The sequence below is a fragment of the Copadichromis virginalis genome, linkage group LG18 (genome assembly GCF_057382275.1).
Source record: "Copadichromis virginalis isolate Kocher_CV1m ecotype Utaka linkage group LG18, C_Virginalis_male_GT1.1, whole genome shotgun sequence".
Lineage (NCBI taxonomy): Eukaryota > Metazoa > Chordata > Actinopteri > Cichliformes > Cichlidae > Copadichromis > Copadichromis virginalis.
This window is the reverse complement of record NC_140635.1, coordinates 32,877,941-32,894,366: the sequence shown is the minus strand read 5'-3', so window position 1 is coordinate 32,894,366 and position 16,426 is coordinate 32,877,941. Positions and strand designations below refer to the sequence as shown.

Here is a 16,426-nt window from a genome sequence, read left to right as displayed (position 1 = left end):
GCTTTATATTCCTGCGTTCCTTCGCTCTCTATATCATTGGCCTTTTTTTTTTTTTTTTTTTTATTACACCCCCTTCCCCCTCGTGTGCGTTTCTCCCTCCTGACGACTTCTTCTCCGTGCTCCCTTACTGCCTCTCTTGTGGAGGACCCTCCACTGGAACACTTAATCCAGCTCTACGAGCATGAATACAGGCCTCTCCCCTGGGATTTCTTATTGTACCGTGTTAAAATGGAAATGACTGCAGCTCTGTGATAATTGTGGAACTAACTACTGCCCTGTTTGTGCATATTAATGGGATTGCAAGTGGGTGGGGGTGGTTCAAATTAATTGAACAAAAATGTAATTCATTAGACAACATAATTAATGCCAGTTTATGTTTGAGCTAGGCAGCAAATTTCTCAGTATCATGTATGAAACGTGGGGCCAAATATCCAATTATTCAGATTTGGTTCAGGGGGATGCCATGTATTCAGGAATTGGAGAAGTCGGAATATACACGAAATGTACAAATGGGGCCATTTTCATGGGAATAAAGCAGACAGTGCTCTTCATATTTCAGGCCAGCTGTAACTGAACATAGGTTTTTAATAAAGTGACAAAAATTATTCAAACAAAACTCTTTTGTCTCCAGAACACGCTGGTTATCGACACACCCAGAGTGAGGAAGCAGACACGGCACTTCAGCAGCGTCAAAGAGGAAGAGATGCTGGAGTTCTCAGAGTTGGAGAGCGATGAAGATGAGCCCAGCAAACCCTCATCCAAACCACGGCGGCCCCAAGACAAAACGCAGGGCTACCCTCGATCAGAGTGCTTCAGAGTGGAGAAGAACCTGCTGGTCTATGGGTCTGTCACATCTTCATGTTTCTTGTTGACTAAGTTCAATGGTAGCTGCTCTTTAGCGTTCTGTTAGCGCTCCCTGCTACACTGCTTTCACATAAATATGTAGTGGACCTTGGCACTCCCCTTGATCTAAAGCAAACAGCTTTAGCTTTTGGGTCCAAGTTTTTAGCAGCAACTAGTAGATTGCATATCCCTCTCTCTGTGACAGGAAATTGTAAAAAAAAAAAAAAAGAACAATAACCAGGTTATTGTGGAGTATTGCTGAAAATAAATGGCTGGATGTAGGCTGTGTCAGCATAAACTGAGGCATAACCACATCTTGCATATGGAAGGGAATAAGGGCTGCTTGAGTATACACTGCTGTGCAAACTAACCTTATCTTACGTGTGCGGTATTAAACAAGGCATAAAGTACCACACATGTCAGCAACATTTTAAATATGATTTGATGATGGTAGCTGTGGTTCATGAGGCAGAGCAGGTTGTCTGGTAATGCACATGGAGTGGAGAAGACAGAAATCAGTGAAGTCAAGGCCATTGGATCTGCTAATCAGTGCCACAAACAACCATGCACATACCAAACATTCTTATTCTGCTGCACACAGTGTCCTGTGTTCACTCAACTTTAACCTCAACTGTATTCAACAACGGTCTGTAAAGTCACATATATGAGAGCAGAATACTACACAGTGAGACTGACATACTTACCATGGAGACTGATTATCTGGCAAGCCCTTCCATTTTCATGCCTGACTTGAATAGTCAGTGTGTGTGCGTGCATGCAATGAACAGTGGTGCTAGTGAGATGTCAGCGTTGTTATTGTTACAGTCTAGTCTCGTGGCCTGAGGCTGTAGGACACACAAACACACTGTCTGACTGGGCCAGTCGTCTCTGCTCGCCGCTCTGTTGTCTTTTCCCATCATCCGTCTCTCTCGCTCGTTGTCACCCACCATTTTCCCTCTTTTTTTAAAAGGCTTCAGATGTAGGCTGGTGCACATGGTTCATTGAATATTGGGAAGCAGCAGCAGTGGAAAAAAATTTTTCAGTTGAGAATAAGAGTCTGAGCTTTCCCGGCCACCACATCAGCCATTAGGTTGGTTCCACTGTGGAAGTGGGGGGAGATACACTGTGGTCCATGAAAACACTGTGATGTCTGCGTTACACTAGTTGGATGCCAGTAATGGTTAAGTAAGCAGAATGGTAGGAGGTACAGCATAACGGGAACCCAGCAGTCATTTGTGTGTGTTATGCTCAAATGGGAACCTTATAATTACTGCACTAAGCCCTGGGGGGGCAAAATTGAGGTCTCAATGGCTACAGGCTGCTTTTTGAGGGTTAAACCGTAGTGTTTGAATGAGGTTAGTGTAACACATTTGGGATGGTTAGGGTAAGGGGCTAGTGAAAATATGTCAACGAGTGCCTCCGCAGGGATAGTGGCTGTGTGACTGACAGAAGCGTGTTGAGGACTTGTCTGTACGTTGAATTCATGATGGATCGTGGGAGCCACAGAATAGTGTAGCACTTAATTATGAACGGTTTGACTTTTAGTAAAAAACAAATGAAATAAAATTAAAATTCAACAAATGAACGTATTTATTTGCACTTAAATTTCTGACCAAATAAAAGTACCATTTTAAAAACGCTCAAGTTTCAATCAGTATTTTTTCATCCCATTGTTGGTGGGAGGGGTTGGTCTCCCCCAGAATACCTGCTCCCACATCCAAGAAGTCAAGTTCATTTTCACAGAGCAATAGTGATGTCTGCATTTAAACTAATGTTGGCCATTAAATATTGCATATGAAAGACTGGCATAGATACTGACAGAGTGGTGGCATTCATATTTCCCTTCAATGTCTCCAGTTGGGGTAGATGGAGCGACATTCTGGCTCACGGCCGCTTCAAGCGCCCGCTGAAGGAGAGCGATGTGGAAACAATCTGCAGAGCCCTCCTGGCCTACTGTCTGTTACATTACCGTGGAGATGAAAACATCAAAAGTTTCATCTGGGACCTGATCACTCCGAGCGAAGATGGGACCACAAGGACGCTTACCAACCACTCTGGTAACACACGCCTTACTCTCAGCCCTGATTGCACTAAATATACACTGTAGGCAGTTTTAGGGCCTGCTCGGTGGTTACTCGAGCGCCCTGAGAATTCAGGGCCTGGGGAAGGAGAAGGAAAAAGAGAGGCCAAGAACAACAAGTGGAAACAAACAGACTGCAGTTGCAAAATGCTGTCATGTTTTCTGTATGAAACTGTGCTGACTTGTTAACAATGTATCATAAAAGTTGAGAGGTCGTTATTTGTAGACGCCCCTGACTATTGCCTCACCATCTTCTGTCTTTCCCTTTAGGTCTCTCAACCCCTGTGCCCAGGGGCAGGAAGGGCAAAAAGGGGAAGCCCCAGGCCCCACCTCCACAGACTCCGCGTGCTGATTGGCTGGCTAGCTGTAATCCTGACCACTTACTGCAAGAGGATAGCTACAAGAGACACCTGAAACATCATTGTAACAAGTTAGTCCGTTTTTATGCTTGTCACATGACAACTTTCCACATCATATCCTGTGTTATGATGTTGACAGACACAATCTTTGTGGCGTGTCGGCTAGTCATGCACCTCTTGATTTTTGTAAGTTGATGGCACGGCCGTCGCTGCTGGGTTGAAGACACAAGTGTACGATGTGGCAAATGTTTGAAAACTAGAGTTTGTGGAAAGAACTTTGGGGGGGGGGGGAAAAAAACACTGCTGCTCCTGATCAGTGCGTATGACGCAAAATGGTCAGAGCAGCAGCACCTATTGTTTAGGAGAATAGTGCAGAGGCTATAAATGGCTGCATCTATGCGATAATGAAGCGACCCCTGCGGAGGGTGTATTGGCACTTCCCAGACATCTAAAGGCACGTGGCACATCAGGGCAGCTAGTGGCCAACTTATGTTGCCAGCAGCACGAAGGCATTGTTGTGGGTAATGTTCATTTAGATGGAAAGTTAGTGGATGGTACTGTGGCTTTAAAAACAAGATGAAGATGAAAAACAAAACTTTAACGGATGTAGCAGTCTCATGACTTCCCCTGTCGCACACACACTGAGTCATTTGTGTGTGTGGTCAGCTCTCTCTCCTGTTGTCAGGGAGATATGCTTCCTTGGCCTCACGATTCAATTCCAAGGGTTTTTTTTTTTTTTTTTTGTCTACAGGGGAAGTTTGTGTGTGCATGTGCATGTGTGTGTTTTTCTGGCTGCATGCCAGGCCAGGTGCTAGGCAGGCAGACCTGTTGGAAGTGGGTGAAAGGCACACATAAACACAGACACGCACACATACACACACTTGGGGGTGATTATGTGGTGCCATCTGCTAGGCTGGAGCACAGCGTTGTGTGGCTAATCAGACCTGGCACATTGATGGATGAGCACACACAGCCTGCCAACAAACACACACACTCTGCAACTTGTGATGCCATTGATGCACAAACACACAGACATGCTGCAGAATGAGTTGCAAATGACTGTCTTCATACACCAACCCCCCCCCACCACCACCACCACCACACACACACACACTCACACACACTATTCGCTGCCTCTCCAAACTTTGCGTTAACTCCCCTTTCAGCATTCCTCAGTCCTTTCAATCCATCTCCTCTCTGCACCAACCAACCTAACCTAGCTGTCCTCCCCTTGTGTCCTGCTCCAAACATCCTTACTGGCATTAAATCCTGGTGACAAATCTTGTGACAAATGTTTACAGTGAGCCAGATCTCCCAGATAGCAGCATTTCCAGTGTCAGGAGATCAAATCTGATTCACAGTGTTTGGCTAAACTGATTCATGTTACATGTTAAGGCGTTCAAAGCTAATTATCATACGGAACACGTTTCATTCTTTTCCAGAGATGACCATAATTATTTTGTCCTTAGTGGTAGCAAATGCATAGGAACTATATTTTATATTGAAACATTTGAATTGTATTTTCAAAAGAGAGAACATTGTAACGCAAAATGTGAACCATACTAAATCTCTTAAAAGATCCTTTATTTAATACCAGTTAACTACAGAAGATGATTCAGTTTAATTTCTTGATCTTATATGACATTGTCTTGTTCTTGTTTGTCACATATTTATTGCTTCTTTTCTAGGGTTTACATTATTTTTGTATCTGAAGCCTCATGTTCAGGAAAAACAAGCAATTTGAAAATGTCATGGGAAACTGAGGCATTGTGATGACATTTAATATGGTTGTTAATGGCTATTTAAAGTTTTGAAAATAAATCACTATCAGGCCAACTGAGTGTTGAGGTGATGGCTTTTTACTAGAAAATAGCACACAACAAAATGTATCTTCATCCATGCTCGGTTGGTGATGCACTTTTGGTGCACGCTGTCTTGGCTGCAGTGCTGTCTGTGCATTTAAATCCTCATTTTAAAGCTTTGTAGGCACATTGTCAATGCTGCCATGTATGTATTAGCTTAATAAAACCTCGCTAGCCACCATTTGGCAGATGTGCCATTCTATAATGATCCTTCACTTCACAGACCATCCAAAAATCTGCTGCCGTTTTAACTTGTTTAAAGAGTTTTTTGTTTTTTAAGTACTTACCATCTCATCTTTTGATAAACAAGCTTTTGTTGCCTCTCCACCTCTGATTAATGCCTGGATCCTATGTTTGCTTTCAGAGCTTGGGTTCACAGTGTCATTCACATCATATCATTGCATTGGGAGACTAGGAATATTGGTTGTTTATAACGGTCACTGGTGCCTCTGTTTGTTTTCCTTTAAAACTGAAGAAGCATTTGGATCCAGAAATCCCATCAAACACTTGAATAATGGAAAAAGCAATTAATAGAGGGTTTGAAAATGTTGCCTCATTACGAGTTTTTTTTTTTTTTCTCCACCAGTACGTCACAAAGCCTCATTGCTAACTCTGTCCTCCTCGTCCTCAGGGTCCTGCTGAGAGTGAGAATGCTGTATTATCTGCGACAGGAAGTCATAGGTGACCAGGCTGAGCGCATCCTGGAAGGTGCAGACTCCAGGTCAGTAGACTTTCTCAGTGCTATTTTCTAATTCTTCACTTTATTGGACAATATCTTTACACACTACAGAAGACTGATTTGCACGCACAAATCTTTGTTTTATGTCTTTTGTTGCTCTCACGAGCCCGTTCTAAACTATTTTGGCATTGTAAATAGTCTCTCAAAAGTTCAGGGATCTTGAGCCTGATCCGTGATCAAATTTAATTAAAATGCTGTAATTGACATAAAAGACACACCCAAGGCCCTCTGCCTTTGTGAAATCTTGGTTTTCCTGCATTTTCTCATGAGGATGTTGGATGCGAGTCAAAGGAAATAAACACAATAAATACCCTGTGCATGAGAGTATTATTCCTAGAAGAACTTTGAGAGGAATGGAGAGGCTTCAAGTATTGGATGCATTATGAAAGTGAGATGAGAGGCGGATATTTATATGAACTTGTGATGAATTATTACTCAAGTATATTTCAGGCTGTTCTAGTGGCCTCTTTGGCAGGGTTCTTTCTATTCTGACAGACACAACACTCAGTTACTTTATCAGGGGACCGGTCCTTTTATCACACTTTGACCCATTTAGAAGTTTTTTGACAAGCTGTTGCCTATTATGATTTGGCACAAGGCCTCATGGTGCAGAGGTGTGGATGTGAAGGTTAGATATGCTGCTCACCTCAGCAGTCAGCTTCATCTTACTCTGACAGCTCCTTCATGGCTTCCTCCTTTCTTTTCTGTCATACTACCCTTTCCTTGCCATCTGTCCATCCCTGCCTTTTTCTGAAGTGCACTTTAGTCTCTCATCAGCTCCCATCCCCCTTCCATCACGCTGCCACCCAGATGTGAATGCATTTATAATGTGGAACACATGCACTCCATGTTGATCTCTCTCACCCCCTCTTCTCTGTCCCTCCCCCTTCAGTGGCTACTGTGACTACCGTGTGTGTGTGTTTGTGTGTATCAGCGCGTGCCAGACGTGAGCATACGGGGTGCCATCGTGCCAACATATGCCAGGGGGATTTAGCATGCCAGTCTTGGTGTGTGTGTGTGTGTGTGTGTGTGTGTGTGTGTGTTGCCAAGGCTGGGAATGCTGCTGTTTGCAGAGATAAGGGACCATTTCCCCAGGTTTTTTTTGTTTGTTTTTTTATATCCTCCTGTCATGCTCTGTCTTTCTGCTCCATTGTGTATTGTACCCTTTTCTCTCTGTAACTAGCTGGAAACGCCATTTTCTTTCCATAATGGATGCATTTTATTTATTTATTTTTTGTTTTGGCGCTACAACATAGAAGAGCTAAGAGTAATTGAAAGTATTCAGCTTATTTACAGGCATGGACAAACCAGATGTCTCAGTCTGGTTGGGGGGGAAATGGATTTAACCCACCCCGCCCCCCTCGCATGGTCTAAGGCTGAGTTTAGGCACCATGATGGTAGCATCAGTATGTTGTTGTTCAGTTGTATCAGGGTATCTTAGTTGAGTAAAATGAACCTACATACAGCTTTACTGTGTTTTAATGCCTGCTTACAGCTGATCGAGCTTCAATGGTCTATCGTCTCAACCTCAGCCTTTTTCTCATGCTCTGTTTAAAATTGAAATAAAGATTGATTCAGTACCAGATCAAACTAAGCCTGCAGAGTTTATTTAGTTGACATTGTTTATCTCTGCCACAGTGTTTTGGACATCTGGATCCCCCAGCCGTTTCATGCTGAGGTGCCGGCTGACTGGTGGGACAGTGAAGCTGACAAATCCCTGCTCATCGGCGTCTTCAAACACGGTAGCTTTTTTTCACGTTGCCTATACACACAGATCCACACCCTCCAACATGGCAGCCATGAGACTCTCAGATAACATGTCAGCACCTACAGACAAACTCCTGCTGCATCCAGGCACAGTGAGCATCACAGAAGCACACACGCGCATGCACGCACACAAACAAACACTACTGTCGAAAGTATTCGTCCCTCCCACTTCTGCTGCCACCAGTTGACTGGTGTTGCTATAGTGATAGCTGTACGCAGCTGGCCGGCTTGGTGTGCTGTTGGGAGTGTGATTGATGGCTACTTTCGCTACTGACTGTGTGTGTGTGTGTGTGTGTGTGTGTGTGTGTGTGTGTGTGTGCGTGCGCGCGCGCGCGCGCGCGCGTCTGCATGCTCTGTCTTAGTCTAGTTTTAGAGTTTCAATAAGAAAACCTCAGTTAACTGTGGAACTGGTTGTTTAGTGCATCATTAATTGACCAGTGGGCCAATGTTAGGTGCAGACTGCGTGTGTGAGTGTCAGAGACTGACGGGGAAGAGTTAAGCGTGTGTGCACGTTGTGGATGGAGACCCTCATTCATATTAATTTGGCATAATTCTCATAATTTTTCCATCATTGCCACCTTCTATGATTCAATTAGGACACTCACACACAGGAATACAAAAGGGCTCACCCATAGTTAATCATAATCCTCATTCACTCAGGAGGGCCTTCGGGGGGGGGGATATAAAACACACACAGGTTTGTATGCAGACACAGATTGTGCCACACAAGACAATGTTACACATATGCACAGAAAGAGTGATAGCCTATAAAGACCCCAATGATTAAGTTTGGCTGCGGGCACAGAGGTGTGTGTGTGACAGAGATTGGGAACAATGTGTGACATCTCTCCTAATTGAAATGTGGTGGAAAGAGAAGGAATAAGGGATAAGCGAAGAGGTGGTGCGGTTGTTACTGCAAGCCTCCTCTTCATGCTCCTCCCTCCCTCCCACCCTCCACCCCACTCTTCTGTATTTTCCTCTCATTCCTTCCATTTTTCTCACCCGTCTTTCTCTCTCCTTCCTGATGTGTCTCGGTAGGATCTGCACATTCTAATCTGTTCTGCCTGAACGCTCCTAACGGACAAACACGCACAGTTTCTCACACTCACTAGCTCACTTTCACAGACTCCACGACACACACACACACACACACACACACACACACACACACACACACACACACACACTCTCTTCTCTCCTTCTCCTTTCCATCCCTCCTTGCTCCCCCCCCCCCCCCCTCCCCCGTTTCCCCCTCTGACACAAATGAGCACCTGCAGGCTCACTTGGATAAGCACACACACACGGGCAGAACATGGGCAAGTGTATGCACTCAGAAACATGCACACACGGACACACAGACTGTCTTGTCAGCAGCTGGCTCCTGGGGTCTGCCCTTCTGCTGCTGTTTTTGTCTATTCCTTCATTTAATATGAAGTGTGTGTGGGGGGGCATTCTGCCTGTTTAGTATTGAGCTAGAAAGCACAACTTCTCTCTCACCCACCCTTGTAGGAGTTTGCCCGTAGCTGGGTGTGTCTTGAAGGGAAAACCTTTTAGTTATTCTTTTCCAGTTTTGACTATTCTAATCTCTATCCTCCCACACCTGCAGGCGTCGATTTCTGGTGTCTGTATTTCTCATGCCTTTCTCTTCCTCTTCAGGCTATGAGAAGTACAACTCAATGCGTGCTGACCCCGCCCTGTGTTTCTTGGAGCGAGTGGGCATGCCAGACGCCAAAGCCATTGCTGCTGAGCAGAGGGGCTCTGACATGATGGCAGATGGTGTTGAGGGGTAAGAAAGCAGGCTTCACTGACCAGCAGCTCTTTACTCTCCTGTCCTTGTAGTATTGTCTGTTTTAGTCCCCATCTCTGTGTTTCATTAGTCACATTGTAATGCCCTTTGAAGTTTGTCCAATTTCCCACTCTGTTGTAACACTTAAGCTTCTTCAAGTGGTGCTCAGAACTCCTGCACGGCCTGGAATGATCTGATTTAAAGTGACAAAGGAATGAATCCGTCTTCCAGAAGGTGAATTTCTAAGTTTTCCCTGTGACTTTCAACAGTGAGGATGAGGATCCCGAATACAAGCCGCTGCGGATGCCCTTTAAAGACGACATGGATGACTTCACCAACTCTCCACTTGATGACAAAGATGAGGGTGTAGAGGGAGAGAATGAAGGTAAACTCCATACAGACAAAGAGGGGAAGGGGTGAAAGGTGGCTTTAACGCACCTACTGATTAATTTAGTAGGTTCCCATCAGTTTATCGCAGGGGTGATTCTAGGATCAGAGCTTTGGGGGTGCTGAGCACCCAGAGAGCTGCCCATCCAGGCAAGGTAAACTTTACTCGTCACAATGAGACTTCTTCCCCATCTCTGTCAGTCCCTGCATCCTTAAATGTCTCCAGTTGTCCCGAGTTCCCTCTGACTGTCTCCTTGATGCATTTAAACCCCTGTTCCTCCCTGTTCTCGTCTGTTGTCTTCATCTCCATTATCAGTCATCATAATTTTACCCTCTAGTTAGTACCTTGGGTTCAATATCGGCACATATGACAAAATAACCAGTTTCTCTCATTACATTTCAAACAGGACAGTGGTAACAACAGCAGGCTACGGACAATGTTACGTTTTAGATTTTAAATAGGCTGTATACATTTCAGTGGGAGCAACAGGACGGTCAAATGTCGCTGATTTTACTACAGAGCAGGACGAATTGTAGGGTAGCAAACATAGTCGGGAAACACGTTTTCAACACAGCAGGTTACCTGGTGTAATGTTTTTCAGCTAAAAAGAAACATGGTCTGACTCCTACCTAACTATATAAAGAGTAACTGAAGGTTAAATGCAGCTAATATGTCCTGTTTTAAGGCAGGCACGTACACCTCCGCTCCGCTGCGTCTCAGCCACTATCGCTCTGGCAGCAACAGCGCTAGAGCCAGAGCAGGGGAGAGGCGAGCTGGAACAAACTATTTTGGGAGGGAGGAGGGGTTATCTATACTTTTGTTGTTAAAATGTTCCATCTCAATTCAGTACTGTATGCTTTTTATACTTTTAGTAGTGTGTCCCAAAAACAGCAAATATTGTCAAAAAAAGTAAGAAATCTTTGGGGGTGCTTTGATTCATTTTGCTGAAGCACCCCCAAAAATGGGCTAAAATCGCTCCTGGTTTATCGTAAGATCAGTTGACTTAAACCCTGTGGATCGTTTAATGGCGTTAATCTTCTTCCTCTTACCTTTTCACACATAAAAGCAGGTTGAAAAACCTAAAAAAATGCTTCTTTTTTTCTAATGAATTAATGTCCAGAAAGATCGGAGGCGAGCAAAAATTGTTACTGTCCAAAAGTAGTTTTTGACAAAGTGCTGACTGACTGAAACCATTTGTCATGTGGTTTAATTACAAAAAATGAATTTTCAAATGAAGCCGTATTTTATTGGAATAATCTATATTATTGTAGGGTTTTCACCTTACAGTCTAAAGTGCCTCGAGGGAACTGTTGGTGCTATTTAAATAAAACTGAACTGACTTGAATTCTCATGTGTCTTATGAGCGTTGAAGCACCACCTCAATTCATCCTCTGTGTTTTAATTCCCCCTCATTTAACTCGACTTCATTCTGATTTGCTGCCTCTCCGGAGTAAAACGTTGCTGATATCACACATCCAAAAGTAGAAAAAAAACGAGTGCATAGCAGACTGAAGCCTGAGCTTTTGGCTCACAGGGATTACTTGTACAAACTTTAACCATGTTCATTGAGACAGAATATTTATGACTGCAAAAAAAAGATATAAAGCACAGTGAGCTGCCATTACTGACTAATTATTGTACGCTTTGCCAGAAGCAGCACAGTATAGAACAACTATTCAGACGCTGAGATCATTTCTTCTCTCCGGTAGCAAAATCAGATGAAAACAGTCAGAGGGCTCCTGCTTCCAATGAGCGCCTCTACTGGCCAGCAGCCTCAGCTCTGACAGCTCGTCTGCGCCGCCTCATCACCGCCTACCAGCGCTCCAACCGGAGAGAGCAGCTTCGCCAGGAGGCACTCAACCGACCTGATGGCCGGCGACGAAGACGCAGGGAGTTCCTGCCTTCAGTTGGTATGGTTACTGAAACGGGAGGAGCAGCACCTTACATCCAAGATGGCGCAGGGATGTTCATGGCAGAAGGAAGCCCATATTTGGCTAAAGGAAGTGCTTATTTTGTCAAAGGTGGACAGTTTATGCCAGAGGCATCTCCAGTGTTGAACGCCAGCTCCCTGGTGTCTGAGGGAGCAATGTACTACAAGGAAAGAAGACAGAGGTAGCGTTTCATTTATTAGCAAGTTATTATTTATTGAATGCTTCTATGTTTAAAGAGACAGTGACTCCCTAACAACAGCCCCCAGTAATTTTCTTTACATTTCTTTTTCAGATGGACGCGTCGTGAAGAGGCTGACTTCTATCGCGTTGTTTCAACCTTTGGAGTCGTTTTTGATACCAAACGTCAGAAATTTGATTGGACGCAGTTCAGAGCCTTTGCTCGACTGGACAAGAAAACAGACGAGAGCTTGGAGAAGTACTACTATTCATTCATCGCCATGTGTAAACGGGTCTGCAGAATGCAAGTCAAGACTGAAACAGGTAAGGTGGACTTATGGACACGTTTCTTGAGATTGTTTAAACTTGAGTGATGTTTATTTTCCTAATTCTTGTTTGCCTTATTTGTCGTCAGAACTTCCAGACCCGACTCTGATCATTGACCCCATAACAGAGGAGCGTGCCTCTCGGACCCTCTACCGCATCGAGCTTCTCCGCCGCATCCGAGAGCAGGTCCTCCCTCACCCTCAGCTCTCTGAACGCCTCAAGCTCTGTCAGCCTTCCCCAGACCTTCCAGAGTGGTGGGAGTGTGGCCGCCACGACCGGGACCTCCTCCTGGGTGCTTCGAAACATGGTGTGAGCCGCACAGATTATCACATCTTGAACGACCCAACCTTGGCCTTCCTGGAGGCCCACCAACGCTTTACCAGCCAGCGAGGAGCCAACGTTAGCATAGGAGCCTCATTAGAGATCACCAAAGCTGGGATGGGAGGGGCAGAAAGTACCTCTGCTCCGCTCCTAACCCCTGCGGAACTGGCAAGTGCCACAGCTGCTGCCAAAATTGCTGTCAATGCAACAAAAGAGGAGGAGGTGGAAGAGAAGGCTGTAAAGATGGAGGACGAGAAAGCAGAAATGGTGGTCGAAATGGAGGAAGGGGATGCCAACAACATTCCGTGTGCTAAAATTGAAACTCCCGATGAACAGAAGGAACATGAGGGAGAGATCAGAGAAGATAAAGATGAGACCGCTGCATCACAAAGTAAGGAGATCAAGAAAGAAGAAGAGGTCCAGCCAAAGGCAGAAAACGAAGAGGAAGAAGTGCACAAAGAAGAGCAAAGTGGTGAAGAAGAGAAGCTAACCAATGACCAGGACAAAGACCTGACAGAAGAGAAAAACGGCACACTCGGTGACCAGAAGGACACACTCGCTGAACTCCAACACTCCTCTCCTAAAGTGCAACCAGCTCAAAAGACTGCAGAGGAGGAAGATGGAGAAGAAAAGGAGAACCCAGAGTCTCCTAAATCTCCAAAGTCTGCTGACACAGAGAAAAGCCCAGAGGAGGAAGAGGAGGAGAGGCTAGATGAAGATGACAAATCGGAGAAGTCTTCTCAGGCTGAAGGTATGAGTGAAGGCCGAGTTAGTGATCTGAGCAGGGATAATGTTGAACCATGAGTTCTTCGCCTCATCTCTGATAAAACAAATCTAACTGTAGCTTGCACAAATTTCTCTCATTTCACTTTTGTGTGTTATGACCCTTTTGCTACTGACTTTATTTGCCCTGGTTGTCAGTCACTGTTATTGCTGGGCCTACACTCGGTCACAGGCTCATTAAAACCCTGACGAGTCATGAGGGGAAACACCAGAAATAGGCCCGAGTTCCAGGGGCGAGAGGAAAAAATGAGTTTAGCTCCCTCGATAACAATTCAGAATGTCTTTTTAATTAAGGCTTGTAGCATGACTTTCCTTCTCTCGACACAGTGAGTGCTGCGTCAGAGCAGAAGAACTTTGACGAGGAGAGCATCGCATCTCTGAGCACCTCGGCCCGGGATGAAACCAGAGACGGCTTCTGCCCCGACGACCTGCCTGAAACCTCTGCATTGCAGGCTTTACAGGACCGAGCCTTTGGCTTCTCATTCTGGCCTAAGGTGAGTCTCAAATACTAGCCAGCGGATACAAACAACGGAGGCTGGAATTACAATATAGTAATTTCTCACATGTTAAAGTGAACAGATTATTCGACTACAGCAGCTTTTCCTGACTCACATTTTACGATCCAGTTTAACTTTCTGCTCCAAGTTTTTAAAGCAGACCCTTTTCTGATTGGCCACTCCTTGGCATATTAGGCATATCTATACCCATGACGTCACATACCCAGTCTCCTTTAATTTCAGGAATTTCGATTTCTAAAGCAGTAATTCTGTCAGCACATGAATCACATCATGCACACAACACAGTAGCTCTGCTTTCTTTCTTTGCTTGGCTTGGCTGTTCCTATGCAGTCACAGTACTTAAACTCAACCCTTTGTATAAACATTCCACATTAAGTCTGAACTGTTAAGATTTGTCAAAAAAAATTTTAATGTGCCCCCTCTTTTTTTTCTTCTTTTTCTATTTATATATATATTACTTTTTTTTTTTCATCATTAATCTTCCCATAATGAACTGAACTGTCCTCCAACTGAAACTGGACCTTGTAAAAACCTACAACTTAAAGTTTGAGGAATTCTTTATGCTATGTACTGATAGTTTTTAGGCCAAGAAATAATCAGAACCAGCCCTACATGAACTGCTTACCAGAAGGAGGATTATGCCTTTTGATCTACTGCAAGGCTTTTAATATGAAACATCTGTGCGGGAAGTGTTTACTTGACAGTAGCTCAGCAGCAATTGTAAAAACAGCGAGTGATTGGAAAGAATTACAGAAGAGAGTTTTCTGTTTGATTTTTTTCCCCAAAATGTGCTGAAATATACTTTAGAAAACTGAAACATAGTCTGATTCTCAAGCAAAACCGTGGTTCTGAGAGATTTACAGTACGCAGGAAATGAAGCTGACAAAGGAACTGACAGAATGATCCATCACCTCACCCGGTTCTCTCTTCCACTCAGGATCGAGTGATGATCAACAGGATGGATAACATCTGCGAGGCCGTCCTGAAGGGCAAGTGGCCTGTCAACAGACGCCACGTATTCGACTTCCCTGGCAACCTCCTGCCAGGGCACGGCTCCTCAGCAACAACAGCGGCTGCAGCCATGGCGACCGAGAGCCCGCTCCAGAGGCGGAGCCTGGCTGAGCTGACAATGGCCGGCATCCATACACCATTTAGTGGGAGTGAAGATAAAACACTATCACCTCAGGTTCATGTGAGTGTTTGCACACATGTACACTAAACAAGTTCAACAAATGACGTTACCCATTAATAGTATTCTCAGTTTACCATCATCATGTTTTTGGAAATGACGACACTGTGCCGAGCTCATATGTGAAATGCAGTTTTGGAACAGAAGGAGGACTGAGTGCTGACCTATTATTGCAGGAGGAGACTCTGAGCCTGACGGTGCCTCGACAGAGAAGGAGGAGGAGGAAAAAGATTGAGATTGAGGCAGAGAGGGCAGCCAAGAGACGTAACCTGATGGAAATGGTGGCACAGCTGAGAGAGAGCCATGCTGCTGCCGAGTCCCAGAGCCAGGCTATAGACCTCACCAAGGTGCTCACTAACACGTTCAGTCTAGTTACTAGCTCTTAACGATTGAGTCTTACTGTTGTTAAACTAAATCACTTCAGTTTTGGCGGGCTACACAGTTGAGCTCAGTCAGCAGTCTTAGCACATCAGCTTGTCTCAGTTCCAGCCTACATCAGCTGATGAAGTCAGCAGCATTTCCTCTAATGTGTATGATGTTACACGCCTGCTGTATTTGGCCTCTTTAGCTTTTGTGTGCTACTACAGAGCCATAAAAATTACTTCAGAAGGAATGCCAGTCCTATTTTAACTGAACTGGTCCTGACAGAATTACAGATTTTGTATTAATGTTTAAAGTGTAAAAGTTGATGCATTACAACTGATCTGATCTGATCTTCAGGGTATGCCCCATCACCACAAGGCCTCTCCCTCACTGACCAGCTTCTCCAGTGCCCTGGTGACAAACTCCTCCCTCAAGGCGCAGATGGATTTGCTTCAGCAAGGCCCAGCGACTGGACACAGAGCCAACGGTTCGCTGGAGGCTGACCTGCCTGTCATTAAGAGGAGGCGTGGCCGCAGGAAAAATGTGGAGGGTTTGGAGCTGCTGTTCATGGGCAACAGACGAACAGAAGGGGTATGTAGGAGGGCAAATGTGGTCATTTGTGTCATGCACACAGATGTGATCCTTGTACAGATTGTCAAGGTAATCTTTCCTTCTGCGTCATTTTTTCAGGATCATGCAGATGGGCCAAAGGTCTCAGGTGTGGAGGGGCTTCAGGATGCTTCACATGTCCACAAACCCCGCAATGTCTCTGAGCAGAGCCCCAGTGCAAGATCTCTCGCCTCAGGCAATCTGGAGGAAGAAGAGACGGCGGTTTCCAACAAAGAGCTCGGCGAATGGCTGAGGCAGCACCCAACGTACACCATGGATATGCCTGGCTTCACACCAGTAAGTCCTCTTGTTTTTTCTGCATTTTTATTTGATAATTACTGTGGATTAAAGCTCAAGCGAGATTATCACTTGATGGATGTTGTG

At 44.9% G+C, this 16,426-nt stretch overlaps 1 protein-coding gene across 1 annotated transcript in view; it reads left to right on the top strand.

Moving 5' to 3' along the window:
- The window catches only part of chd7 (chromodomain helicase DNA binding protein 7), a 72,232-nt gene that overhangs the window by 51,384 nt on the left and 4,422 nt on the right, over positions 1-16,426 (top strand). The window contains exons 23-37 of the mRNA XM_085439989.1: positions 632-843; positions 2,701-2,900; positions 3,194-3,353; positions 5,776-5,865; positions 7,522-7,625; positions 9,307-9,436; positions 9,706-9,821; positions 11,534-11,936; positions 12,048-12,256; positions 12,348-13,331; positions 13,691-13,857; positions 14,819-15,073; positions 15,247-15,417; positions 15,791-16,024; positions 16,124-16,339. Coding sequence (XP_085296115.1) covers positions 632-843; positions 2,701-2,900; positions 3,194-3,353; positions 5,776-5,865; positions 7,522-7,625; positions 9,307-9,436; positions 9,706-9,821; positions 11,534-11,936; positions 12,048-12,256; positions 12,348-13,331; positions 13,691-13,857; positions 14,819-15,073; positions 15,247-15,417; positions 15,791-16,024; positions 16,124-16,339 — 3,651 coding nt within the window. The remainder of the gene's footprint in view (positions 1-631; positions 844-2,700; positions 2,901-3,193; positions 3,354-5,775; positions 5,866-7,521; positions 7,626-9,306; positions 9,437-9,705; positions 9,822-11,533; positions 11,937-12,047; positions 12,257-12,347; positions 13,332-13,690; positions 13,858-14,818; positions 15,074-15,246; positions 15,418-15,790; positions 16,025-16,123; positions 16,340-16,426) is intronic.